Source organism: Centroberyx gerrardi, chromosome 18 (genome assembly GCF_048128805.1).
Source record: "Centroberyx gerrardi isolate f3 chromosome 18, fCenGer3.hap1.cur.20231027, whole genome shotgun sequence".
Classification (NCBI taxonomy): Eukaryota; Metazoa; Chordata; class Actinopteri; order Beryciformes; family Berycidae; genus Centroberyx; species Centroberyx gerrardi.
In genome coordinates this window covers 16041550-16068700 of record NC_136014.1, presented here as the reverse complement: position 1 = coordinate 16068700, position 27151 = coordinate 16041550, and the positions used below count along the sequence as shown (strand labels likewise).

General features: G+C 41.1%; 1 protein-coding gene across 1 annotated transcript; it reads right to left on the bottom strand.

Annotated features, from left to right (window-relative positions):
- Positions 1 to 1097: 1097 nt before the first annotated feature.
- syndig1l (synapse differentiation inducing 1-like) lies at positions 1098 to 24630 on the bottom strand. Its single transcript, XM_071908207.2, has 3 exons — positions 24097 to 24630; positions 9628 to 9765; positions 1098 to 1256 (listed from the first exon to the last, which is right to left on the bottom strand). The coding sequence occupies exons 1-3, from the start codon at positions 24628 to 24630 to the stop codon at positions 1098 to 1100; spliced, it is 831 nt and encodes a 276-aa protein (XP_071764308.2).
- Between the last annotated feature and the right edge of the window lie 2521 nt (positions 24631 to 27151).

Sequence of the window (27151 nt, the reverse complement as noted above, 5' to 3'; positions counted from 1 at the left end):
TTAATGAAGGTGAACACGAAAAGACAAACATTAAACCAAAACATGTTTGAATGTATGTAGGCAAACCCTATCTGGCATGAACAGACTTTGTTAGATTTCAGGGCATGTCTTTGATGGGTAGACAGTGATACCTTTGAGATAAAACACAGCGCTGCTCTACAGTCTGCTCTACAGTAGTAAGCCTTTTGAGTTTGATTCATTTAATTCATGCCAGTGCATTTGGTTCAGTGAGAAATAAATATAAACACCCTTCGTCTCTGATATATTTGATAGCTGTCATTTTTTTCAACCTTTCAAAGCTCTATTCTTTAATCATGGAATTATTATCAGTAGTTCTGATAGTTGTTTGTTTTTACTAAAGTTCCTCTGTTCCTCTGCCAGGATTTATGAAAAACAGTGGGTGTGGTCGTCTCTTCTTTATCTTCATCCACTGTGAGGCAGTCAGCCCAGAGACGAATGCAGTCCTCCTGTTCTGCGTGGATGGAGGGTGCTCGGTTAACTCTCTGTCTATTAAAGAAAGCATTTGGCGGCGAATTGAGATGAGAGACAGGACTCCGAAGAAGGTCTCCAATTTTAATTGCAGCTCAGATGACATGAATACAGATGGGGAGGGACGTCGAGTCATTTTTGCGTTGAGTTATAACCCTCTGCTGTGGTGGCGTCCTTTGAGGATTGCTTAAGTTCCAGTATGTTTTTTCTCAGTCTTTTTCTCCTCTAGGTTTCTATAGGGGTCTTGGATGTTAAAAACACCCCTGAGATCAATGTCAAAAGTCAATGGGATGCAAACTGGGCTCCAACATGGAATGCTTCCATTACTCAACCCCACTCTCTAGCTCAACAAAAAACTTTGTCTATCCCCATTTCCCCCTTTTTCTCACCCTCTCGCTCTCCCCTCCATGCTTGACCTCTCTCCAGTCACTGTGGCTAATCTTGGCAGACAGAGGGCCTGTGGGGACGGAAGGTTGGAAAGAGAGGAAGGTGGAAGAAAACTGTACATCCCAAAAAAACTTTCCTCAGAATCTGCATCAGCAGTGCTGTCCCCAGAGGGGTGTCTCTCTCCCTCGGCTCCCTGGCGGTGTGGCGGGAGGGTGCTGCTGCTATATGTGTCCTGGTTTAGAAAGGTAGGCGATGAGGGCTACCACCACCCCCACATACACGCCGGTGCCTATAGTGATGGAGAGGGCAGCTAGAAACAAAGCCCGTCGGGAGGCAATGTTGGCCAGCGGGAAGTCACCTTTATTCACCGCCTTGGTGGTCTGGAAAAGAGAGAGAGCAAGAGAGAAGAAAGTAAGGAGTGAGATACGGAGGGATCCAAGGAGAAAGAGCGACCCATTTTCCAAAGGAACGATAATTACAGAAGCTATTTATTATTTCCCTGGCGATGTGAAGAAAAGGGATTGGAATGGGAGGATGGGGCCATTGACTGAGAGGCACAATGGAACCAAGGAGAGCTCGTCATGTATTGTAGGACTAAAAAATGGCAGCGTGAAAATGTCAAGGATTTGAGGTTATGGTCATATATAAGGCTAGTGCTGAATGATGAACAGGAGATGACTAAAGTGGATGTATCATAAATTTGGTTAAATTAAATTTAAAAAACACAACAAAGAGCACATTTTATCAGACTAAGTAATGAAATAGAATATTTCAAAGGACTATGAAAAGTACATTTTGACAGCACTAGTCTTCTTTGTAAAACAACATCATCAAAAGACTTCAGCAAAGACTATACTGACAAGTGAAAGCTCAAACGGTTAAAGAACTCTTGTAAGAACTGTTAAAGTTAAGAGGTTCATTCAAAAAGTAAGTGAGCATCTGCATGTGTCCACATTATTTGCAGGCACATGGCATGTAGGTGTTTTTTTTAACTTATTTTTGCCAGCATATCTTTGCTTGGCAACAGCCTAGTTATGTATTTAAGAATGTGCCTGGCACATTTATGGGCACCACAGATACTCTCGTTGGTGTTGTGTTACTAGTTTCCATATAAACAAAAAATGCATTTGAGTATCCAAAAAGTAGCATGGTGAAATGGCCAGGTCACAAAAAAGCTGGTTAAGACTGTAAATATTACTGACAATCTTTCAATGGAAGAGCAGTCTTAATCTCATCTGCCCTTTGACATGGCTTTGTCTTCCTGAAATGCACTGACATGACAGCTGTTTCTGCTATATAAAAGTTGACAAAAACACTACAATATTTTAGGATTACAAACAGGGCCGGATTAACCAACCACAGGGCCCCTGGGCACACATGTCCTATTGGGCCCCCCACCTCTCGGTACGCACCCACACACTTTAACTTACCATACTAGCCTGTTCACAAACAATACAAACATAAACCTTTTACAGGTTCAAAGTAATCTGAAACTCAGATTTAGCTATTACAAACTGCCATTCCTTCTATCTAGAGCTCGCTCATTCAATTTGAGAGTGATAACATTTGTCCAACCCAAGGCAAGCTTTAGTTCCTAGTTTTAGGTGGTGGGGCTTCCCTTTGTTTACATTTGGATTGCAGGTTGTGGGTTTAAGGAGGCGAGGTGATAGGTGGTGAGAATGAAGGACCAATAGTTAAATGATGAAATTTATTGAAAAGGTTTGACTGTCTGTACCTAGACCCCCTTGCCCCACCAGTATATAATTAGTGCTCTGCATCTTAGCTGGATGATACTCACTAAATGCACTGCTCATAAACATACAAGCTAGAGGTGGCAGTTTAATAATTGTGATTGGGGCCTCCGCATCAAAGGAAATGTCATTAGAGGCTCTGACTTGGGCCCCCATAATCATAAACTGTGGCCTACGGGCCTATATCTGTCAGGGTCCCGTCTGACTGCACATTTCAATTGAAATTTGTGAAATGTTGTAAAATGCATTGAACACGGACACGGTACTTAGAATATTTTGGGGCCCCTGGTGGTCTGGGGCCCTGGGGCATGTGCCGTGCATGCCCGGTCAGTGATACAGGCATGATTACAAAGTTTGGAAAACAACAATGAACAAATGAGTAAACTCCAGGTTACTACAAAGTGCTCTTGAAGAAAAATACCAAATGTCAAACAGAAAAGAAGCCATGTAGAGCTCCTGTATTTTCACACACTGTTGCACAGAGAGGGAGAGTAGATAAAAAGCCTTTATTAGAATATGGGCATATCTAGGACAAAGAATTAAAAAAACAACCAGGATCTATGCCCTGTTGAAGACCCTGTTGGTCGAAACCGGTCTGTGTTTTTAATTAATTGTCCTAGATATGCCCATATTCTAATAAAGGCTGTTTATCTACTCTCCTTCTCTGTGCCAGAGTGGCTGCAGACAGACCTGCATGGCTTCTTTTTGTTTGACACGATCACATCTGTTGTTTTTGATCATGTAAAAAATCTCGACTAAACATCTCTTCTAAACAACACTTTGAGTCTCCATGAAATCTTTGAATTAGGTGGGTGAACAAGACCAGATCCTCCATGTTTTTCTTCTCTCTCTGCTTGTTATAAACCCCATGTAGCTGGCCTTTTGCCTTGCCGTCTCCCTCTGACAGCTCTCTCAAAACTGGTTGGAGACAGAGACACAGAGCCACAGCCGCACAAGCTTTCACAGCTGAAAAACCAGTAACACTATAATAACCATCACCAATAAATGGTGAAGTAATCATTATTTAACGATCATTTAATGTTAACTAATGTTAGCTACTTGATGATTAGTCAATTTCCTAAATAGTTTAATCATTTACAGTGTACTTTTAAGAAATTAAATCAATGATATTTGATTGCCTTAATTTATTTGTTATTATGCAAGTTAAAACATTAACGACATAAGTATTCATTAATGATTAACAAATTATTTGTAAACATTTATAAAGCTTTATCTGGGCCCCTATTATAAAGTTGTAACTGATGTTTAGAATGCTGAGTAACAAGTTATTTTTAAACATAAATTAAAATGACTTGGGGCCCTTTTATAAAGTTGCATCTGAGCACCACTGAAAATGTCAAAATGCTATGAGATAAGTATAAAAAATGCAACCACAGAAGAATGAATAAAAAAGAACAACAAAAAATAATACCAGATGAAAGTGTTACATTGCTCAGTTTGCTCAGCATTGTTTAGTTGTTGTATTGCTTTTTTTATTCCATCTCTCTTATATAATGATTACATTTGGGGCGGTCCACCCAAGTAAATTTCTGTGTTAGCTTTATTTCAGATGCTGTGACACACTGAAGATACATTACATAAGTAATATTCAGTAACATATTCAGTGCTGTCAACCAGAGAAAGCATGTTGGTGAACTACAGTGACCATAATTCATTGCACACAGCGCATGGTATTGGTCAGACAGTCTGTGCCGCCACGTACTGAATAGAGAGGCAAAGATTGAAACAGCCTGTGTGCGAAATATTCCTCTGTTCAGTCTATTCCAATAATGATGGACTTGATGTTGTGTGTTTGCAGCTGAGTGGGCGACTGAGTTCAGGTGTCTCAAGGTCTTATTCATGAGGGAGGGTAAAAGGGATCGTGACCGCTGGTTAGGTGCAGCGGCTGCAGTGATGCGGACGTCGTATCGGACTCTGGTGGGGAAGAGAGAGCTGAGCAACAAAGCACCGCTCCTGTTTACCAGCCAATCCTTGTTCCGACCCTCACCTGTGGTCACAAGCTCTGGGCAGCAGAACAAAGAGTGAGATCTCAGATAAGGGACCGAAATGAGGTTCCTCTGCAGGGTGGCTGGGCTCACTCTTGGTGACAGAGTGAGGAGGTTTGGAACGACTGGGAGGAGACCTCAGGGCTGACCCAGGACACACTGGAGGGACTACATCTCCCAGCATGCCTGGGAGCACTTGCAGGAGGAGATGGCGGAAATTGCCCTGTTGTCACTGCGATCCTAATAAATGGGTGAATGGATTGATGTTGAATGCTGAGGAGGCAACTCATTTCTTATTAGCTGTATGCTATACTTGCTACACAAACTATTGATAATCAGATGTTAGTATATAGTAGTCGGCAAATGTTGCAGTAGCAAGTTAGCCAACGTTAGCCTCATTAGCTTATAGTTAATAGAACACGATGCTGAGCTCGCTAAGTGAAATGTCAATAAAATGCAGCCAAAATATAGTCTACATACATGCAACTGAAAAACAGCATTAAGTCCATCATTATTTAAAAATATTGAACAGAGGAAGAATGAACAGTTCACATGCAGCACCCTAAACCACTGAATAATAAGTAATGAATTCACCATTCACCATTTGATACACCATTTATTAATGATGGTTATTAGAAAGTATTACCGCAAAAATTACACATGCAGCCTTTCCTTCACTTTTCAATATAGCCTGTTTTTCTTCACTCTCCAATCGTTTAATTAGTGCAGAAACAGTTTTAGGAGCCGACGCTTACAAGTCCAAGGCAAAGACACACACAGACTCATCAGACAACCTCCGGTTAAGGTCAGAAAGCAAATCTAAACAAAGGAAATGTATTCAAGGCAGGGCCATTAGCTTCCGTGTCAATACTGTAATTATTGAAACAAAAGCACCGTTATGGAGGTCTTAGGGGAAATTAGCTTTGAGTTTGCTTTCAAAAAGAGACAGAACACATACTCCTTTTGAGGTTGTATTATGCCCCTAGCAAGGTCTTGTGGGAGAGAGAGTCTTACAGTAAAAAGAGTCTTAATGTGACAGTGGACAGCTTAATTACATCTCTCCATCACAGGCAGGAAACCGAGTGGAGTTGAAGGGCACAAGCTCAAATGGTGAAGGGACTGTTATTTAATTTCTTCAATGAAGGCATTTGTTAAACACACCATAATTGATTAATCAATCTATTGCTCCGCTTCACACCAATAATTAAATCAAAGCATGTTTTGGGTCTCCCTGAGGATTAGGGTTTTGAAGGACTAAATGTAATGCTAATGTGGAGAGAATAGATGAGAATAGCCAGGGTGTGTGTGTGTGTGTGTGTACGCGCGTCTGTCTGCGCGCGTGTCCGTGTGTATGTGTGTGTTATAGTATAACGCAGCGTATATGTCAATGTGAGGATTTTTCCTTGAGTCCCCTTGAGACGAAAATGGTTAGACGCATTAGGGCTTTATCTCCACAACCTTGACAAAATGATTGAAATGTGGTGTCATAGAAAAAGATAACATCTCAGACTTAGCTGGATGAAGACTCATTTTGAGATGCGCTCTCGGAAGTCAATTCAGCACCCTTAACAGGTTTTTCTTCCAAACAAACAACGCACGCAGCCCCAAATCTCTCTCTCTCTCTCTCTCTCTCTCTCTCTCTCTCTCTCTCTCTCTCTGTCTCTCTCTCTCTCACACACACACAAACAGTGTCTTCTTTGCAGACGTCACAATAGTTAGTTCATTCATTTCCATCCATTATGATGACTTGTGTGTGCTGTAAGATAACTTCAGGGGAGTCTTATTTGCATAATCGTGAAAGCAATCACCACGGCTTCTCAACTCTGCGCTTTCTAGCACAGATGTCTCAGAGCTGAGAGAAACATTTATCAGCATCTCCAAACAAAGCACTCACCCCATTAGCGCCAATAATTGAAACTCAATTCCCCTTCCCAATCTAATGCTCAAAGCTAATTCTCCCCAGATATTCATGGTATTCAAGTCATTATCAGTTCCGTGTGTGTGTGTGTGTGTGTGTGGGTGGTGATTGCTGAATCCTAAAACTGCACCACAGAACTTTTTACCACAGAGAGTTTACGCAGAATGTAAGAGATGAGAGCGATATAAAGGAGGTAAAGCGGCAAGTGTGTGTGCATTTGTGTGTGTGCTCTCGTCTGCCCGTGTGCACGCGTCCCTCTTGTCTGTTTCGGTATCCGTTTCCTCAATGACACCCACACTCAGCTCTCTCCTTGGGATGCCAAGCGTCCTCTCTGTTTGACTATAGGCCTGACCTTCCAACGGGAAGAAAACACTATCGATCTGCCGTCCACTGACTCTATTACAGTCAATAACCTGCTTGTTTGTAAATGTCCTCAGGAGTGAGGAGCGAAGCTAATGCGCTATAATTTCTAAACCTTCCTCGTCGGCTCATTCTGTTGCCGCTGCAGCGCCGCCTGTCAAATCCAGCGATGCATCTGATTACAGATTCCTGCATTCTCTCTCCGTGCAGAAGGTGCAGGAGCGTAGAGGTATTCGGTGCATGCAGATAATCACATTCGATTCCCTTTTCAGCTAAAAAGTCACAGTATCCATGCGCTAACTCCTACTTGGAGCAGAATTAATTCATGTAGCTTTGGGCTTCTTGAATGACTGAATGAAATGAAGACCGGCGAAGTGGGTTATTGAACTATAAAATGAAGCACTCCCAGACTCCCACCATATCTTATCCTGACAGCTCTGGTCTGCACTTTCTAAAGGAGCGAGATTGGCAGAAGAGCCATCCATCCCTAAACACAGCCATCACTTCCCCATAATTACCCAGGAAGAATCAAATTAGCTGCTGACAAGATAATTCACTGACTGCCTTCATCTGCCTCGGACTACTCACATCCACAGATAAGACAGTTAAATGCTCTAGCCTTTGATAAGAATTTATAGTCAAAGACAGAAGACCAATTTACTGAAAAGCTCAACAGTTGTCTATCTTTAGTGTGTGTGTGTGTGTGTGTGTGTATGTCTCTGCATGTGTGTGCTAGTGATGGCCTTTTCACGTGTAAGTAAGAGAAAAGTAGAATTGATTGGCGGTAAGACAATTTGAGATGCTGCATCATCATCATCGGAGTTGCTTATGTACAGTATTACGAAGATGTGGAAAGTAGAGTCAGACTCCATTAGACGGCCCATTATGTGCAGTATGCCAATATTACTGGCTAACAACATATTGATTGAGGCTTCAAAATTAACAGTGTTGCCCTATTGTACATTGATTGAAAGCCGTGCACAGTTCCATGGGCTTGTTCTCTTTGGGAAAGAAATGCTGTCATTGTGAAGAAGGCATGAAACTCCACTTTTCAATAGTTAAAACATACATTGCATATTTATTGCTGGTGTTTAGGAGCCACATAGGGTTTCATGAAACACCTTGGTGAGTGTTTTTTTGACATGTAAATGATACACTGAGGCACTCAGCAAGTAAAACCTCTGATGTGGTGTGGTTTGACATGATGTGGTTTTTCAGATCACCAACACATTTGAAATATCTGTCATGCTTTTACTTGAAGTGTTTACATGCTACATGGTATGACTCTTTAACTCTACATAAAAGTAAAAACCTCAGGCTAGTGCTGAATGCCAAGCTGTTACCCATCTTTGGATTTATCGCACAAGCTCTTGATCACAGATCTCACACTCTCACACACCGAGAGGAAACTTAGTTGCTTGAATTCTTGACATTATAAGTCAACAAATGTATTTTTGTACATGGAAGTAAATGAAGCCAGAAAGACAGCTCCTTGTTAGACAGACAGTTTGTATGAAAAGCCTTCTGTTTGGTTTGGATTTCAGATAGAATGTGGACGAGAAAGTGAAATACTACAGTCGGGCTGCAACTAATGACTATTTTCATTATCGATTAATCTATCGATTTTTCGATGAATTGATTAATCATTTAGTCTATAAAATGTCAAAAATAATGACAAATGCCCATCACAAGTTACCAGAGCCCAAAGTGATTCTTAAATTCTGATCAAGTCTGATCAGCAGCCAAAAAACCCCAAAGTATTGATATGAAACGGAGAAAAGCAATTTGTGAAGCAGTAACCAGCAAATGTTTGGTATTTTTACTTGATAAATGACTAAACGACTAATTGATTAGCAAAGTTATAATCAATTAATTTCCTGTCGATCGACTAATCGATTAATCGACTAATCATTTCAGCGCTATACTACAAACAGGATCCCAGCAAAGTATATTTGTCCATTCAAACACTCTGTTGACCTTTGTAGCCAAATCTAGATAACATAGGCTACATTATCATAATAGTAAGATTTAATAGATTTAGATAAAGAATTAGAAATTTTATATTCTGAAGGACAAATGTTTTTGTATTTTCATGTCATGTTTTTCTTTTTTTTTCAAATTCTGCTTTTCAAACATCAAAATTCAGACTCAACGAGGCTGTTTGATGTTTCTGAGAACTTGAGCGGTGTCTTAAATCATGTTTAGTAAGTCGGCACACCTGTAATTGGGTTTATCTTCAATCCCCTTGAAAACACCACTAGTTCAAAGACCCACTCTCGTCTGAGTACTTCGAACACCTCCCTTCTTAGAGTTTACAGATAGAGCCTTGAATGTGATTTATAAGCCCTTCCTAAAGGCGGCTTTCAACCTGTTTACAGAGCATCGGCCAGCCATTAGACATTGGCCTTGAGTTATTGATGGGTGCTTCAGTGAATAAGAGGCCTTGAGTTGGTGGTAAGAGTCAGCTGTCAGTGCTCTTTTATACGTGATAGCCCCTGATGTTTGGGTGATGAGTCATACATAGCTCCTAGTGTGTGTATGTGCATGTGCATTATGTGTGCGTGCTTGGTACGCGACCATGGAAATGCATGTGTGTGTGTGTGTGTGTACATGCACCTGTTTTATGTTATAACCCGACAAACAGATGCTGCGTCATTCATGTGTGACAGACAACAACTGTGTGTGTGTGTGTGTGTGTGTGTGTGTGCGTCCTTACCCCCTGTGAGAAGTAAAAGGCTGCTATTCCCAGCGGCCAGAAGCAGCAGAGCATGGAAAAGATGGCCAGACCCAGGTGGTCTCGTGGAGGGACGACTATGAAGTTATCCTCACTCTCACTGTCACTGGAGCAGTCTGTCTGCAGAGAGACAACAGCAACTCAGTTCCAACCACAGTGATAAACATTATGTTCCATATACAAGGTCAAAACTCTAATTCTAATCAGCTGTATTTATCAAGTACTTTACGTGTACGAGCAGTGATGTAGTGTTAAGTGAAGGTAGGTATGCTATGACTGCTGTATTTTCAGAAAAGCATAATCTCACATGACTCAGCAGTTTGACACTACTTATTATGATGTATTCTAGGGCTGGGCGATACTTTGATATTATCATTTATCGTCTTTCAGTGGAATCATATTGTGATGATATGAAAATATTGTGATATTGTGACACACAATTATGTTGTCTAAATTGATGATAACAACCAAATTTTACTTAAAATTTGAGTTTTTCATAGTTTTGTTTGACCTCACACTTAACATTAGGATGCAGTACAATGTGCTGGACATCAATTTGATGATTTCATGTAATTATCCGTATGTATTTCTTATGATTATCATGATATTTATTTCATATTGCCCAGCCCTAATGCATACTATGAATTTATGTCATCAAGTTTATAATAATCATAATGTAAATGCATCCCGGTGTACAAGGAATTGACTTGGTGTTATTCACATTACACAGACTTCACATTACCCAGGATATATTGTCAGGCAGGGCCTAACATACAGAGCGAGTGGGACAAGGGGACAAGTAATGATTAAGGACATAGTTCACAATATAAAAATATACATAGAAACAGTACAACAGCGCAGTACAAAAGTAAATGTAGAGACTGGGGAGATTTTATAAGTCCAAGCCGTTGGTCAGGCAAAGAATCTGCATAAATCAAAACAAAAGTAGGCACTATGTGTAATAGCAAAATATAGAAGAGTAATGTCACAGCTCCTTTCGGTGGCCTTTTGTGATGGCCCATTAGTTTCTCATTAGTTTTCAGCTATGCAGATTCCTACATCTCAACAGACGGCATGAGAAAAAGCTCCGGTTGAAACTACACTTCATTTCAGATGTGAAATAGTTATGAATCAAACAAACCTCCTCCCTAAAGCTTTATGAAGCTATTTCACGCTCCACGCAACATTCCTCACATGTAACCGCAATACCTTTGGCAAGAGAGCAGCGGCATTCTCTGCCACGTTGATACAACTGCATACGTTCAGCCAGTCATTGCCTCAGGGTCCTGAGCCACTGCAGAAAACACCAGTGCATTACTTTTTTACAGTAGCTTTGTTATGACCATGGTTTGACTGACACCCCCCTACAAACACAAACATAGACACACACACACACACACACACACAAACACACACAAACATGCACAAACCCATTATATCCTCCCAACAACAAAAGGGAGAGGAAGAATAGCAGGAGTTATGCTCTATGGCGAGATATGCCAGTAATGAAAACACATCACAGATTGGGGGCACGGTTTCCGTACGAGCCAATAAGCTGCAATCATCCTGTGTGAAGGATAATGCTCAGGTAATAACACTGGTGTAGTGTGAGGTGGAACACGGACAATAAATGAAGAATGAAGAAATGGAGGCTACGGACATAGTCTGTGTGTCAAAGAGATGGGACAAAATCAGACAGAAGATAGATAGATAGATAGAGAGAGAGAGAGAGAGAGAGAGAGAGAGAGAGATGGGAGGTGTGGAATATGCAGTGAGTACAATACACACTGAGCTGTACTAACAAGTGAAAATACAATTCACCACATTTCAGATGGCAATCTGAACAAAAGAAACGCCTATTACCTCCCTTCTGTTTCCCCTACATTTCCATCCAGCAAGCTGGCACTTAGTCACACTGTAATCATTATTTATAAGAATTTTTTGGGTTGAAAAACCTAAATCATGCATTTTCAGTCTTTGCCTGACAAATTTGGACTCTTATTTCAACCATAACCACTCAAGATCTAATGAGCGTTCAGATTCATATTTTCAAAACACACCACTATAAGTTATAGCGATCTATTTTAAGACACAAAATGTGCCCTAAACACCAATGGTGGACAGGGAAGCAAGACCTTTCTGGTTCTCCTCCACATATAAAGACAAGCTTGGGGCACAAACAAAACCACTCTATATTGTCAATTTGTACTTCTCATTTCTTAGCGCTATCCCCAGCCAAGATGATTTATATATATTTTTTTTTCATTTTCTTCATAATGCAACGCTGAGGCAAAAAGGTCATAACACATGAGCATAAAGCAGCCTACATTCTGCATAATGTCATTCTGCTTCCATGGCCTTAAGCGAGGACTGGGGATACATACTGCAATCTCTCCACAGCCAGGCCGGCTCTGCTGTGCCTTAGAGCTCACTGATAATATCTGCACAGCATTCTGCCTGTTTGGAGAATGAAAAGGCATCATCCATGGATTCAAGCTGTTTGGTTGGCCCAGGTTTCTAGGGAAGAGGGAAACTTAGAGAAGAAGAAACCGTCAAACAGTCGACCAATGAGGCTGACTAGAGCGGTACAGACAAACAGTCAGTACAGACCGACAGTCAGACAAGCCCAAGGCACCGGCTGCCCAGATATACAGTAAGGTCATTAATCATAAACCTTCCAAATGGTTACAGGAGATCCAAAGCGGATGAAAGGAGAAAATCCACCGTGGTCCCCGATCCCTCAGCAAAGCTGTCTCATGCGGCGATTATCATAGTATGATTACACCATTATCTTTTATTATTCCCCAAATCCATGTCACGCAAAAAAAAATCCACACCAACCCTCTCAGCAACATGTGCCAAACTAAAAGTTACAGTCACAAAGCCGCTGGAATCACTTTGAATCTCACAGGTTTTTTGATTCACCCGAGAAGCTGAATTCATTTTAGAATCAATTGAATTTTGTTTACCAATTGTCCACCTGCTTTTTAATGATTGTGTCTGTGTGTTGTCATTCATTCACAACCTTCCATATGGAAAGTCCTAATGACTATGCATGCTGGTGCTGCTAGCTGCTCTCAGATATGTCTTGTGGGCGTACATCCTGTCAACATGAGGCAACAGGCTGACAGGTAACGAAGAACTAATGGATGGTTTCACCACTCTACCATGACAGCCTAACCAGGAAGAGGGCTTGTGTAATTTATTTGTTGCCAAATTGCCTCCACAGCATGAAGGAAATGAGCCCCCATCCCCTTTTTATGCCCCCTGTTCTCCATTCTCCGCACCCTGAGATTTCTCTTTCCTCCTTTATTTTCCCTCCCTCATTTTATGTCAAGAAAATGTCAGACAGTCTTGCACCACGGCTGCTCTGTGTAGCTATTCTCATTGTCTGTTTGATGGATTGCAGGGAACCATATGAAGGTGGCATGAGGGTAACATGAATTGAAATGTGTACTCTGCGTATTGTGCGACTCTTCTGTGTGCAAATGACTAGCTGTTTTCACAGGTTGTCACGTTTATTTATGTATCCCCATTTTTTATTTCTGCATTGCTAATTCATGAAGCAGCTCTAGAAATTCCAACTAAGCGCGATGGAGCTGATCCCTGTCCATGCTTTTTAATTAGGGATATATAGAATTTATAAACAGTCATGTTCTTGCTTTATGCATGTATTGCTGACATGCTTATAAACGCAAACCCATGTAATGAGGTCTAACCTCTTAAATGAGGCCCCAAAGGTCTCTGTAAGAAAAGAGAGGGAAAGGGAGTGTTTACATAATTTCCCATTGCTGTGTTAGAGCATGGATCAAACCTCGCTACTGGGTCCATAGAGAACACAATCAAAGTTGTATACTGGAAGCTTGGGTACAGATAAAAAGAAGAAAACCAGTTTCCAAGCCTAAGGAATGCAATTGCTTGCCTGGATGCAGAAAATTGTCAGCAAAGCCCACATGAAGGAAACAACACACCGCAAATACTTCACAAATGCATTTAAAAGACAATGAACATACTGAATCAAATTAAATCGCCCAATGAAATTAAGTCTAATGTCGTCTTTTTCCCCCCAAGACGTTCCACATAGCCAAACCCAGTGGTTGAGATTACGCAAAATTCATTGCTTTGCAGAGGCATCTTATTCATCATTTACTCTCTAACACTCTGAGGCTACACAAAGGTAAACTGGTACAGAGGGAGGTTTGGATGCAGAAACAAAGAAACTACTTCACAACCCGAGAGAATTCAATTACTTGCCTGAATGCATAACCAAAGTTAATCAACAGAGGCCATTTAGAAGGATGCAATACAGCACAGAAACACATTTCAAGTACATTTCCAACCCCATAGCTATAAATATATATATATATTCATGTGAAATGACAAAAATTATGCATGATGCTATCTTATGATCCCCAGCACTTGCCACAGTGTCAAACCCACGAGAAAATGCATGATTTGAAAAGGGAGAAGCAGAAGAATAGGTCACGCAGATCTGCGGCCCCTTAATAGTCTTCTCTCAGCTAATTACATTTCTACAAAACAAGGGGGTGCATGTTCCCTCAGCACAAGAGTCATCTGCAGGTCATCTGGCCCCTCTGTCTGTCGCGAGGCGGCTCCAGCCAAGACAACAGTCGGCCGCACCCTCTATGCATTCTAATTCAACATCAATGCAACTTAGCCCCGCTCTGTATCTCTCCACGCTCCAGATGGCCATGTTAAGTTATGCCAGGGCAGGTACCCATGGCCCCAGATGTGACCAGGGTACTTTCTTGAGGGTTTATAATTTATCAGGCAGTGTGATAGAGTGCTGGCAATAGGGATGGCTGGTATAAAAAATACAAGCTTTACTGAACTGTTAATAAGGCCGTTTGATTTACACGGTGACGGGGCTCGGCGGCCGTACGAGGTCCAACACACTCAAGGACCTCAGTGGGACACTCAGTCACAGAGCGTGTGATGACAATGACAAGGGCCTGCTCATGATACATTCCTCTCAAACGTCTACTACAGTCTTTGGGGGGATGTACTACCTGCTGTGAATTAATGAATAAAATATTTGTTTTTCTCATTGCCCCATGGCCTGGTGGTGACAGTTATGCTGCTTAGGACTGTGTAATAAGGCTGCGATACGAAAACACTTCGCATCACATTCACCATTCACATAGTACTCTGTAAACAGACTGAAATTCACAAATAAAACTGCATTGTGGAACAAAGTAATACAGTTAGGCAGGCCATTTCTATAGTAATACGTTTTAAACAAATCATTAGCTTAATGGACAAGAGAAAAGTAACAACTAATTCTTGCTGTTTGAAACTGGTTTGAAACTGGAAGATTATTTGGCCATTTCATTTTTGGGTGTATTCACATGTTCTCGAAGAAAGGCTTGTTTCTTGTAGATGGTAAATAAGCTTTTTTGAACTTTCTTAATCCATAACTTTTGATTAATGATTAACTTGAGAGTGACAAAAATGTTTTCAACCTAAGAAATCACTATGCAGAAAAGCCAGTAACAGTGTTTCAGCAGGGAGTGGCATAATGCAATTGCAGTTTGTGTTTCCTGAAAGCAACTCGCTTACCCCCAACAGTAAAGTAGGTAAAGGAGGGGCTGGATTCAATGATCTCAACATTAGCATAACCCAGAATTTAAGGACTGCAAGCATCATGCTCATGCAGCCAACCCCCCACACAGCAAGTCCTCGCTCTTACAACTATTTATTTAGCAAGTTAAGAACTGAAAAAGTGAAGCAATTCACACCAAGCAGCTGAGCAAGAGAGTGTGAGCCAGCGTCCGAGACTCCTGGGATTTCAACTATATCCAGAGCCAACCGCCCCCTGCATACTGAGATTAGTGTACCGCCGCTCTGACTGAGATTGCAGCAGCATTAGGATGAAGCGGCTAGCATCAATAATTTAGCAGGTAATTGATTAGCCTGTGGCTGCGGCCGTTTAATATGGGATATGGCGAGGCAGGGCGGTCGTATTACATATTCACTCCCAATGAGAAGGTGTCAAATCGGACCTGCCAGGCTAATAGAGAGGGACAGAGTAGAGATGGGAGGCTGACAAGCCCCAAGGCACGGTCCTTTATAAGATAAAAAATCCCACTCTTCTCTCTGTCAGCAAGTGATGTGAATCAAAAAGAACTGTAGGAAACCTAAAGGCCAGACAATGTCAGATCCATAACTGGAAGTGCATTGTAACTTCCAGTTTAGTTTTGCATACAAAGATGTTGAAAAAAACACATACTCCATGTAAATCCAACAGTGTCTCTAACATACCATTCAGATTTGTGATGTGTAATCATCCTGGCGCGGCTGATATTAAGCAAAACTCGCCGCATTACAGAGGCATGTTTCTCATTATTTACTTTTTAATACTCTGAGCTGCCATTCAGGCAAGGATTAATAAAGCACCAGTGGAGTCTGGCAGGGAGCCGATACTGTGCTGCTTCATTCCTCGTTGAGGGGCTTTATTCAAAATCCAGTGTTAGGAACATCTTTGCTTGGCTGCTGAAGAAGTAGCAACTGTGGCTTTGTGTTTCATCGTATCATTAAAGGTCGAGCAGCATCCAACAAAACAAGAACTACAAGTGCATCAAAGACTAAAAAAAAAAACGAATTTTCTGACCATATGTGGCACAGATCTTATTTTTCATTGCTCTCTAAATTGTTGGAATCAGTTAGTCAGATATTTTTGGCATCAGATATGTATACTTAACTGATATTTGGTAATGTGATGTATGCCTGGATGCTCATATCACATTTTAAAGCCTCATCAAGCACTTACAGTAATAATAGTTACAGAGGTCATATATAAAATAGATCTATAGTCTATTTGATTATTAGAATGCCATTTACTTTCTTGATCATTACTATAGCACCAGTGAAAAGAAAAGCAGTCAGCATTACTACTATGACCACAAGAAGAGCAGCAGGAACTTGTTTTTACAAAGGTGTGTGACAATGGATGATCAATGATGCCACAGTGGTTGATCTATTTCAACTTTTTTTTAGCAGGGAACATGCTATTTACATATTATTTAATTTGTGGATACTTTTCTGTAACTTCACACCCCATTAACTCTATGGTGTATGAGAGCTGTTCCAACATATTCCTGCCAGGACACACAAATCTTATCCATGCCACATAGAGAACAGCCTCATCAAACTATCAGATATGAAGATCCTATTTTGTCTCTTGGCTTGGCCTACTAATGCCAGCTGCTCTGTGATGCTCTGGAAGGAAAAAAATGAGTGCGAGTAGTGGCACACTCAACTGTCTTGGAGGCTGGTGCAGAGGAAAAAAACCCTGATAACAAATTCCTGGATAATTCTGGTTATGTTTTACTTGGGCCATATTTTCCTAGTTTTTGCCATCATAGTGATTGATTGTGTTCAAATTTTCATCACTTACTTCACTGTCGAGCTTTACGTATACTTCCAGCTCGGCAGGAACGCTGCTCTCCAATACACACACACAGAGCCAATGTAATTTCCAACAGTGGAACCCAAAAAGTGATTAAAACACGTAAAAAAGAAATACGGTACAAAATTATTTTCAAAGACTCATTGGTAATCTCATAAATCCACAAAGTTTACTGGTAAGAAAGAAGGACCACTACAGTTGGAACATTTTCTTCAAAGCTTCAAACAATGTTCCGAGGATCCAATTTTTTCTTGGGAAGTTTTATAGTATTTATTCAGCACCGAAGTGACGCCTTTTGACATGTCAGAAGTTTCATTACCTTTCCCGAGCCACATAGCGCAGCTTAAAATTTCTACGGACGCCAAACCGTGGAATAAATATCCCCAATAAGCACAGGAGAACAGGCTTTGAAATCCGACGGACAGGGCCGCCGACTGCTAAATCGAAATGATCCGAGAGATTGGTTTGTCATTTACTGCTTAATGAGAAATGGGATATCCCTGAAAGATTTCACTAGAATATGACAGGGGCTCATATGGGGCGCAGGGCCCCTCAGAAAAGGAACAATATGTGTGCACTGAAGTGAAGCACGAGTACATTTTAGATTCAATGAGGGCATAAGGGCTCATGTCCCCTCAGATTTAGTGACAAAGGATAACCCTTCCAATCAAACCTGGTTCGATGAAAAATGCTGCAAAGGTGAAGCAGGGGGCAGTTAGTAATATATTTGTTTTAAAACTGATCTCTCTATTGATTTCACTCTCACCTCTATGATTTTAGTGGGCCTCTGCCTGTGCTGAAAAAATGGTACAATCAAAAGGGTTGGGGAGAGGCCATTTTTACTGAAATATTACTGCACTTGGGCAGGACTAGCACATGTCCAAATTATAATCTGAATATGAAGTGTACTGATGAATGCTAATTTCATGCACTGGAGATGGAGTAACAGATGGCAGACAAATAGAAATTGCGCTCCTTATTCCTAGATCAAGTGAGATTTTTTATGCAGGCAAAAAATACATGAAAATGTTAATGTGCCAAATGCATATCTGCAAGATCAAAGACATCCAGGGTCACCTCAGCTGAGCAGCGTTGCCCGATGCTGAACCGTTGTTGTGCAGATCAGGGAAATCTAGACAGCTTGAATTTTTTGAATTTCTTTATCAACAAAAACATTTTCGTGATATTGAGGAAATTCTATTGAAATTTGCTGTCTTCATTCAGCTTTTCTAATCATAATTTGTATAAAAATATTTTAATGGAAACCCAGGTATGATCATTGAGGAAATTGTAAAAGGGCAGCACTGAGATCAGGTTACAATCAAGGTAAAGTCAATTCTTGTTCATTCCTTTTTCCTGTGATCTCAAAATGAGTTCATGAATGGTCAAGCCCAGCGAGCTCTACAATCTGAGGCCATCACCACTATTCACATTTCTTTCCTGATATAGTGTACAACACAGAACACAGACCGTTTTTTTTACCTGGGTTGCATCACCATAATCAAGTGACTGACTAGGACCACAAGGCAGCAGTTGTTCATAAACTCATATTGGGTTATATGTGCTAAAAAGTGAAAATGTTCTAAGTTAAAATGAATTTTACAAGGGACAATGCAGCCAGTTTTTGTCAGCCCCTAATATCTTTCAAGTTAAATTTAAAGGGAAGATATAAGTGGTTTAAAACGATGGCCAGTCCTTGGTTTCCCAGGACAGAGCCTGTTGGCCTGTCTTGTACTGTCTTGTACCTCCTGGCACTGGACTGTTGTTAGATAGTAGTATTTTGTCAGTTGTGTCTTCGAGATATGGAGAGTATACCTGAGACACAATTCCTCTCACTTCCGGGAACACCAAGTGAAAAGCCTCCCAGCCTATTATGGTTTAGCAAGGAACTGCGTTCTCTCCCCTCAGTCACTGGGTCCGAGGCCCTTTTTTCTGTTGAGGCCAATCTCACTCACCTGCCAGGACCACCTGGCAGACCTCCACTGCCCACTGTACAATTGTTAAGGCAGGAGCTGATAAGAAGAGGAGACAGATTAGATTTCCTTGATTGTCCAGCCAGGCATAGAAGCACAGGGGCCTCTAAAGCTGTCTTTACACAGAGCATCTATATCAGGTTATTGGTGGACTTGACCCGGGGTTGATTTCTGTGTAAAGATGTCAAGCCGGGGAAAAGGGGGGCTAAAATAACGCAGCTCTGACCCACCTCACCACCTAGGAGAGAAGCAGAGGAAAAGCCAGACCTGACCCAGTATTTGTTCTGTAAAGTAAAGCCAGGGAACTGCCTGTGCAAATTCCATAGTAACCATGGTAACCATCCATCACCTGTGTGAAAGGTATGTGTGAAAGTTGGGCTACAATGGCAAACAGTCAATTGCAGTCTATTTGAGGCGATTCTCTCTTATGGTTTACACCGTACTAGAGGAATGAACATGAACATGACAAAGTTGCCAACTTGGCAACTTTGTCACTAGACTAAGCAACTTTTCAGACCCTCCTGGCTTTATTTCCCAAAAGGGACTAGCGAGAAATCTGGCAACTTATTCCAACCTTTGCGAACAATATTAATGTGTTGAGTTCTTATGTATTCAGTGACAAATTGATGACTGATGACTGTGACTGATGATCACAGTGAATCCCATACACAGTGTAGCCCCCCTCCCTCCGCTAAGAGCAGGGACTGTAGGTTATATATTGATATGCAAATTAGTGTATGACATCATCCGGCGACTTTCTGAGCAGCTAATAGCTACTTTCCTTGAAAAAGAGTTGGAAACACTGAGGGCATGGCATAAGCATTTGACAAAGAGGATAAATGTTGTACAAAGCATTCTGGTGAATCTCAAGGAGAACTGATAATTGGATGTTTCGGTGCCTTGAATAAAAAGTTAGCCGTGGCAGCTTGCCCTCTGTGCTCTAAAACTTTTGAGAGTGTGAGGTTAAATCATACTGAGTTCACAAACTTCTCCAGTAACAGTGTTAACAGTAACCAGTCAGGAGCACGGTTCAGTCATTGAGTTTCTCATAGTGTACTTCATGTTTGACAAGTGGGGATACTAAAAGATGGGGAGTTAAGTTCCTCTCCTAGTTTAACTATCCCCAGTAGAAACTATCTGTATTTTACTCATGTACTTTGATATTTGGAAAAATTGCTCTTTCATTTTACTGCATTTTAAGCGAAATATACAACTTTTTATTCCACTGCATTTATCTCTGTAAGTATAGTGTTTTTCTATTTTTATGATGAGGTTCTTCTTTGGCTGAGACAACCGCAAGTCCAATAAGAACAAGAGGAACCAATAAGAGCACACTCTTTGCCACCTACAGCTAATAATCTGTTATGAATGGGTGAGGATTAGATAGAAAAAAAGATCGCCATTTTACACTGTTTCCAATATTGCATGCAACACCTGGCGAGCGCTGACATTTCCCATAACACTCTGTGCTGCCAATCCTCCTTCTGCCGTCGCCTCATGCCTAACACAACACAGAGAGAATTGTTTGCCGTGCGGATGATAATAACGCTGATCTCTATAATCACAGTAATCATCCTTATAAAGTAGGTAGCGCACGCCGCGTGATTTGATGAGTATTCCACCCGTGCTCTATCCGACTGTAAGGCACATACTGTGGTTTAAGAATTGTTTGCTGAGCTTACAAGAAGCTAGATAATCATCTTTCTCCGATTTTTGCTCTCATGTAAGTACATTATGCTGATGAAAACTTTTCGGATAATATGCAATAACGTGTAATGGCTGCACCATTCTACATCACAGGAACCCCTCACTGAGATCGTGTTGTTTCATAATTTCAGTTAAGCAATGTGATTAGTAGAAGACGTGCTTGTGATTTCCATAAATCAAGTACTTTATTGGTTGCTATGCCAACTCTTGAGGTAACCAGGGAGCCAGTGAGTAATCTTTTTGTTTAATCTTGTCTTTTTTTATTCCTATGTATATACACTACTGTGAAGACAACATTTGACAGTACACATGCATCGGTAATGCATTGTATAATAGCCATAATACCCTTGAGGTTGTTCTTTCCTGTGATTATGGGTACTTCACTGATGCATCACCGTCAAACCTGTAATAGTAAGGTTATGCTTCCTCTCGGGTATTATTGTTATAATGCTGACTGTGCTTTATGATTTTGCCCTGCACCAAGCCGCCTCACTGTCATACCCATAATCAAGGTTAGAAAATAGCTATTATTGCTGTACAAAAGTCATCTTTTTCATCAAAAAGGAAGAGCTTGCTCATATTCTTCGACACAGGGATACAGACGTGGCAACACAGACAACCATTGTGCAACTACGAAAGACTGAGCAGTTTAGATTATAGCAGAAAATTGCCTGGATATAAAGGTATCAAGTTCCATCCCTTTGTCACACTCCCAATCCTAACCTCCTCAGAGGAAGTCTCCACTACCTGAAGCTTTTTTTTCTTCTTTGTACCTCTCTCTAAAAAAGAGAAAAGAGATTGGATTCTATTTTAGAGAACTTTAAATTGAAGGTTTTCAGGGGATAAATACGTAGTATTCTGCACTCGCGTATCCGAAAGCACTGCACACGGACCATTAGAACGACATTAAGAACGGTGGTGTGTTTTTAACATTTGGAAAACACACACACACACACACACACACACACACACACACACACATACACACTCACAACCAAAGTAGTTACAATCACCCACCAAATCCTTGCCATTTTCTTCCATTTACTTTACTTTACATTTTACTTTTATTAAACCTCACGGGTGGCTAAAATAAAAAAAACAACAACATAAAAACATTCTGATTTGTGAGCAACAATCTCTACTGATACAGTCTGAAGACAGTGATGAACAAAAAATGAACAAATTACTTTGCTTGAAAGTTCTTCCCCCTTTCAAACAGCTATGGAAATACTGTAAGTACGTTTTGCATAGTGCTGTCTCGTTAAATTTTGACCAGCTGAAGCACCGAAGGGCCTGTGCTTTCCAGAGGATGGAATTCCATGTCTGAGGTCTTGATATCATGTCAGACTGCAGATGGGGTGGTAGAGGAATCCCACACTTTGTTGTGTCATTGGTCGACTGCCGGGAGGCTACACTAATGAGTCCCACTGTGTATTCCTCTTTCCCTCTTGAAACTGGCTCTGGGGCTTGATGAGGCTTTTTTATGCACTTGTTCATTTGTGAACGGGAAGTATGCGGGAAAAGTACGAGCAATATGGTAATGTGTTCACTTAACCTTTTGAACGCCTAAGATGAGCTTCCAGTATGTTGTTCATAACATTGTACAGTGGATCCACCAAAGAGGCATGATGGGGCACATCAGCAAGTGTTTTCAGGATGTCTGCTGTATGTGAAAATCACGATCTCTTCAGGCACATTAGTGGGCCAGCTGCACATGAAAGCCATATTATGAGTTTTTCTCATCTCCTCCTCATTCCTCGAGTGAAGCTGAGGTAATCTAGTTAGTGGATAACCGTGTTTTTGCCCAAGACTGTTTCTTTATTCATGCCTTGAAATGCATCACCTTTCTGCAGAGTGAGGTCCTTCACTATATGTGCCCATGTCACATTGCATTTCAGCAGTTACATGTTTATCACTGGAATTCAGGTTAATTCTCGTGGATTCTCGGGTGTGCGGCAGCCAGTCCATTAGGTCTACAGTATTGCAGGATATTGGCTGAGCTCCATACACTCGTCTTTACACAGCTGCCCACCCAATACCCTAAGTCCTGTGGAGTGCTTTGTGCTGTTGGCTGTGCTAGCGAGAGCGAAAATACTGTGGCTACTGTAGCACCTAATATCCCTAGGTGATGCAGGCATGGGTGATTTATTATTATCTAACGATGAATTTTTACCAGAGTTCGGAATTGAGGCCAAGGTCAGTAGATCAAATGGGATTTGTGGTTAGTAAAATGTCAGTGTGATCCAGGCATTGTGCCCAATCCTTTGGTGTGATGACAGAAAAAGTACACACACCACAGGCATACAAACATGCTCTCGCTTTCTCTCTCTATCTCACATACACACAAGCACACAAATAGGTATGCAAGCCAGGGTTAAACTGAGATATCGGGCCGATATTGGCCTTCTATTGAAAATCAGATATCGGCCTGTCAATATCATCCACCTCCTAGATGATGGAGATTCCTCCCTGATTCCCCCTCCTCCCAATCACAGAAAATATTCCAGCATGGTGCAGGAGCATTTTACTTAACCAACTTCAGGGTTATGTTTAAAACCTGCAGAGAAATTTACCTCACCCTACCTTTAGGGGCTCCAACCGAACTAAAAGAATTAAATTTGGATGGGTTTCACTGGAGAGTTTTAGTGCCCCATGCTGTTTCAGAGGTTTTTCCACTCCGCCAAGACTAACCTTCTGGGGAAAACACTGAATACCTGTCATTTTTAGGATTTTTTTGGCATGAAAACGGTTAAACTTTAAGATATTAAATATCAGCACAAAAGACTGGCTATCAGTAGCTTCCATCCATAAATATCAGTACCTTCAAAAACCCTATAGGCATGATATTTCAAATGGGCCACGCCTACAGAGTGCGGTACAAGCATGAAACCCTATTCAATTTCTATGGGCAAAACAAAAAATCAACATTTTCTGTGGTTGCTTTTTCTGTGTTCTAATAATTTATGTGAAATGTATAGTGTTGTTAATTGCCCATAACCTTTTCACGTCTGTCAAACAACTGCATGATCATTATAATTTAATTATGTGGAAGTCACAAAATGCTAACAAGCTAGCAAACTTGAACTTGAACTTCCGTTCAAAAGAGGACAAATTATTTACACCATATACATTTCACATAAATTATTAGAACACAGACAAAGCAACCACAGAAAATGTCGATTTATTGTTTTGCTCATAGAAATTGAATAGGGTTTTGCACTTGTACCGCACTTTGTAGGCGGGGCCTTTTTGCCGCGTCATCGCCATTCTTATCTATTGGTCAAACCCTGATGCGAGCTCTCTATTTCTTACTTTTTCCCGTTTGAGTATTTTCTCTCTTACCTCATACTCCACATACTCTTCCTCCTCCACCTCATAGGAGACAGTCTGGATCTTGACGTGTTCCCCGTCCTCCAGCAGTTTGGCCTGGGGGTCCTCCGTGGCGGGTGCTTCTGTCCCGGCCGTGCTACACACCTCCTTCCCCTTCTTCTCCGTGAAGGTAGTCTCGCAACACTCACTTTTGCATTCCTTAGCCTTGATGCTGCCACTGTCCTCCTTGTACAGGATGAAGTTGGGCCTGTAGAAGGCCTCTACCGCCAGGTGCAGAGAGGTGGCGTCCAAAAGCTGCTGAGATTTCGTCTTCCCGTTGGTACTGTAACCTCCTCCGCTGACCACGTTACCGTTATTCACCTTTCCTCCTCCTCCTCCACCTCCTCCTCCTCCTCCACCTCCCTCACCACCACCTCCACCTCCAACAAAGTAATTGATGATGTTCTCCTGGTACTGGTTGTTAGGGAAGTCGCCTCCGTAACCGTTGACCATGTGCTTACTGTTCTTGTCCAGTAGGGGGTTCTGGAGCTCACTGAGGTTCTCCATAGCAACAGGGGCCAAGGGGTCAGTGGTGATGTTAGCTCTAGAGAGGAGATGGGGGAGTGAGGGGTGTAATACGACAGGATATGGTCTTCAATGGCGCGTGGTGATGTCAGGGAAGGTGCTAATGGCAATCAACACTCTGAAATCTACAGAGAAAGAGAGAATAAGACAGAGGGAGAGGACAAGAGAGAAAGAGACAGCAAGAGAGAGAGAGAGACAGATTTCAGGTTAAATGTTAAAACTAAAAGAAACATTCATTTGACATCTACCAGGAGGTAACAGTTTACCAAACACTTGCTCACATCAGATCAAAGTTTAGCTGTCACTCCCACAGCAGCAACAACTTTCACAACATTTCACCTGTCAAGAGCCTCACCTTGCAGATGCTTCAATTAGCTTTAATTTGCATCCTCGCACTACACACGTATACAAACACACACGCACGCGCACACACACTCGCACGCGTGCACAGACACACACACACACACACACACACACACACACACACACACACCCCGGAGCACTAACAGCCATACATCAAAGCCTTGTCATCTAGAAAGAGACTTGAAATGTCCATTGAATATTAACCTTTGCTTTGTGTGTGTGTGTGTGTGTGTGTGTGCGTGTGTGTGTGTGTGTATTTTGTATGGATGTTATCAGGTGTCATCAGCCCCATAGATATGGATCAGTAGGAGCCTACTACATCTACTAGTAGGTTCAGAAATCTGTAATCTTCCACTCGTATGATCATACGTCTCTGGATTATGTTTATTGTGAAATCACTTTGACATTGGCATTGACATTTTCAGCTTTCAGCATGTTCTATAATAACCAAATCCTAATGAGATGATAATTGCATTACACAATGGTAATCTCTCATGACAGTGGACTCAGTACACTTTTCCACCATAGTGTTTTCTTGTAGAAAAAAATAAATAAATATATAATATACATTAGGTAAACAGATTAGCTATAGGCCTACTAACTGGTGTTATCTTGCCAGAAGCAAGAAAGCCCTTCACCAAGCATATACATGGGTTCTTAGATAAGGAGGCTAGCTTAGCTAGTTAGCCAGCTAATTAGCCAACATGCTTTATAATGTTGAAATCCTAACAAGCTGATCATTGCTTTGCACAATGGTAGTCTATCATGCCAATAAATGTTTTCAATAATATTGCAACAATGTTCCACGTGGACAAGTCTCCTATATGGACAAGTGGACAAGTCTCCTATGGGACACGACAGAAAAATCCCAGTAGGTCGGTCTTCTAAGGAAGAGATTGATTGGGCATCCAGTGACTCTCTGCTATGTGTTATCATCATCCCCCCCTATCCAACACCCCCCACTCTTTATTCATGCACTGTGTCCTCTGAGGGTGCCACTCCTTCACTTCTGCTCTCTTTTAATCCTTCCCTTACGTGCGTACAGTGCAACGATCACTTAAGTTCCTTAGCTCTTCTAATCTTATTCTACAGCAGTGCATTGATGTCACAGTGGGAAAAAAATATAGGCTCAGTATCTTGTTATAACAAGAACATTTTCTCGTCTATCTTTTTCTCGTCATAAGATATTTTCACGTTCACGTTTTCACGTTTCACGTTATGACATCTTTTCTCGTTATTACAACATAGCAACTTATCTCATTATAACGAGAAGCGTTTCTCGTTATGAGATATCAACTTTTCTCGTTATAACGAGATATCAACTTGATTGTGTCTGAGTCAGGATGAGTTGAGTGAGTCTGATTGTTGTTGCTGAGTTAACTTGATTAAATCGTATAAACAAGCCAATCTCAATTACTCCAATGTCCATAGGCTGTTTTCTCATTAGGCTATAGATCTTTTCTCAACATTTAAAAGTTTCTTGGTATCTCGTTGTAACGGGAAAAGTTTGTCGTTATAATAAGATATGTTGGTATGTTATCATAACGAGAAACATTTCTTGTTATAATGAGATACGTTGGTATGTCGTAAAACAAGAAAAGATGTCATTATAACGTGAAAATATCTTGTTATAACGAGAAAAAGATCTTGTTATAACAAGAAAAAAAATCTTGTTATAACGAGAAAAAAATCTTGTTATAACGAGATACTGAGCTGCCGTACTTTCCATATTGGGTCTCTCTAGTGACTAATAAGTAAGTGTATTACAACAAGGATGTGGCTTAATGCTACATTCACATCACATGGGAAAGATGGTAGATACGAGCATCCTACTTGAAAATACTGTTCACCTCAGCTTTCAGTTGGTAAATACTACTTGGGAACTTTGGATTTGGCAGTGGCAGTTTGAGTGTAGGTAATGACATTCATTTTAAATAAAATGCAAGATTTTCACCACATAAGTCAGTCTTAAAATGCCATGGTTGGACACAACTATTTGTTGGATTTGTCATTTGTGGTTGACATTACAATGCTTGATATGCTGCAAAAACATCAACTAAAATGTATCATCACTTAATGGATGTGTGTTAAAAGTAAAAAAGCTGACCATGAGCATTTTCAAGTCTACAGAAAATTTCAA

What these genes read in the sequence shown, in the direction of transcription:
- syndig1l (XM_071908207.2), bottom strand. Translation starts at nt 24,630, where the DNA reads ATGGAGAACCTCAGTGAGCTCCAGAACCCCCTACTGGACAAGAACAGT. An exon ending in AAGAGTATGTGGAGTATGAG is followed by an intron (nt 9,766 to 24,096) that starts GTAAGAGAGAAA and finishes GTCTCTCTGCAG; the next exon opens with ACAGACTGCTCCAGTGACAG. An exon ending in CCTTTTACTTCTCACAGGGG is followed by an intron (nt 1,257 to 9,627) that starts GTAAGGACGCAC and finishes TCTCTTTTCCAG; the next exon opens with ACCACCAAGGCGGTGAATAA.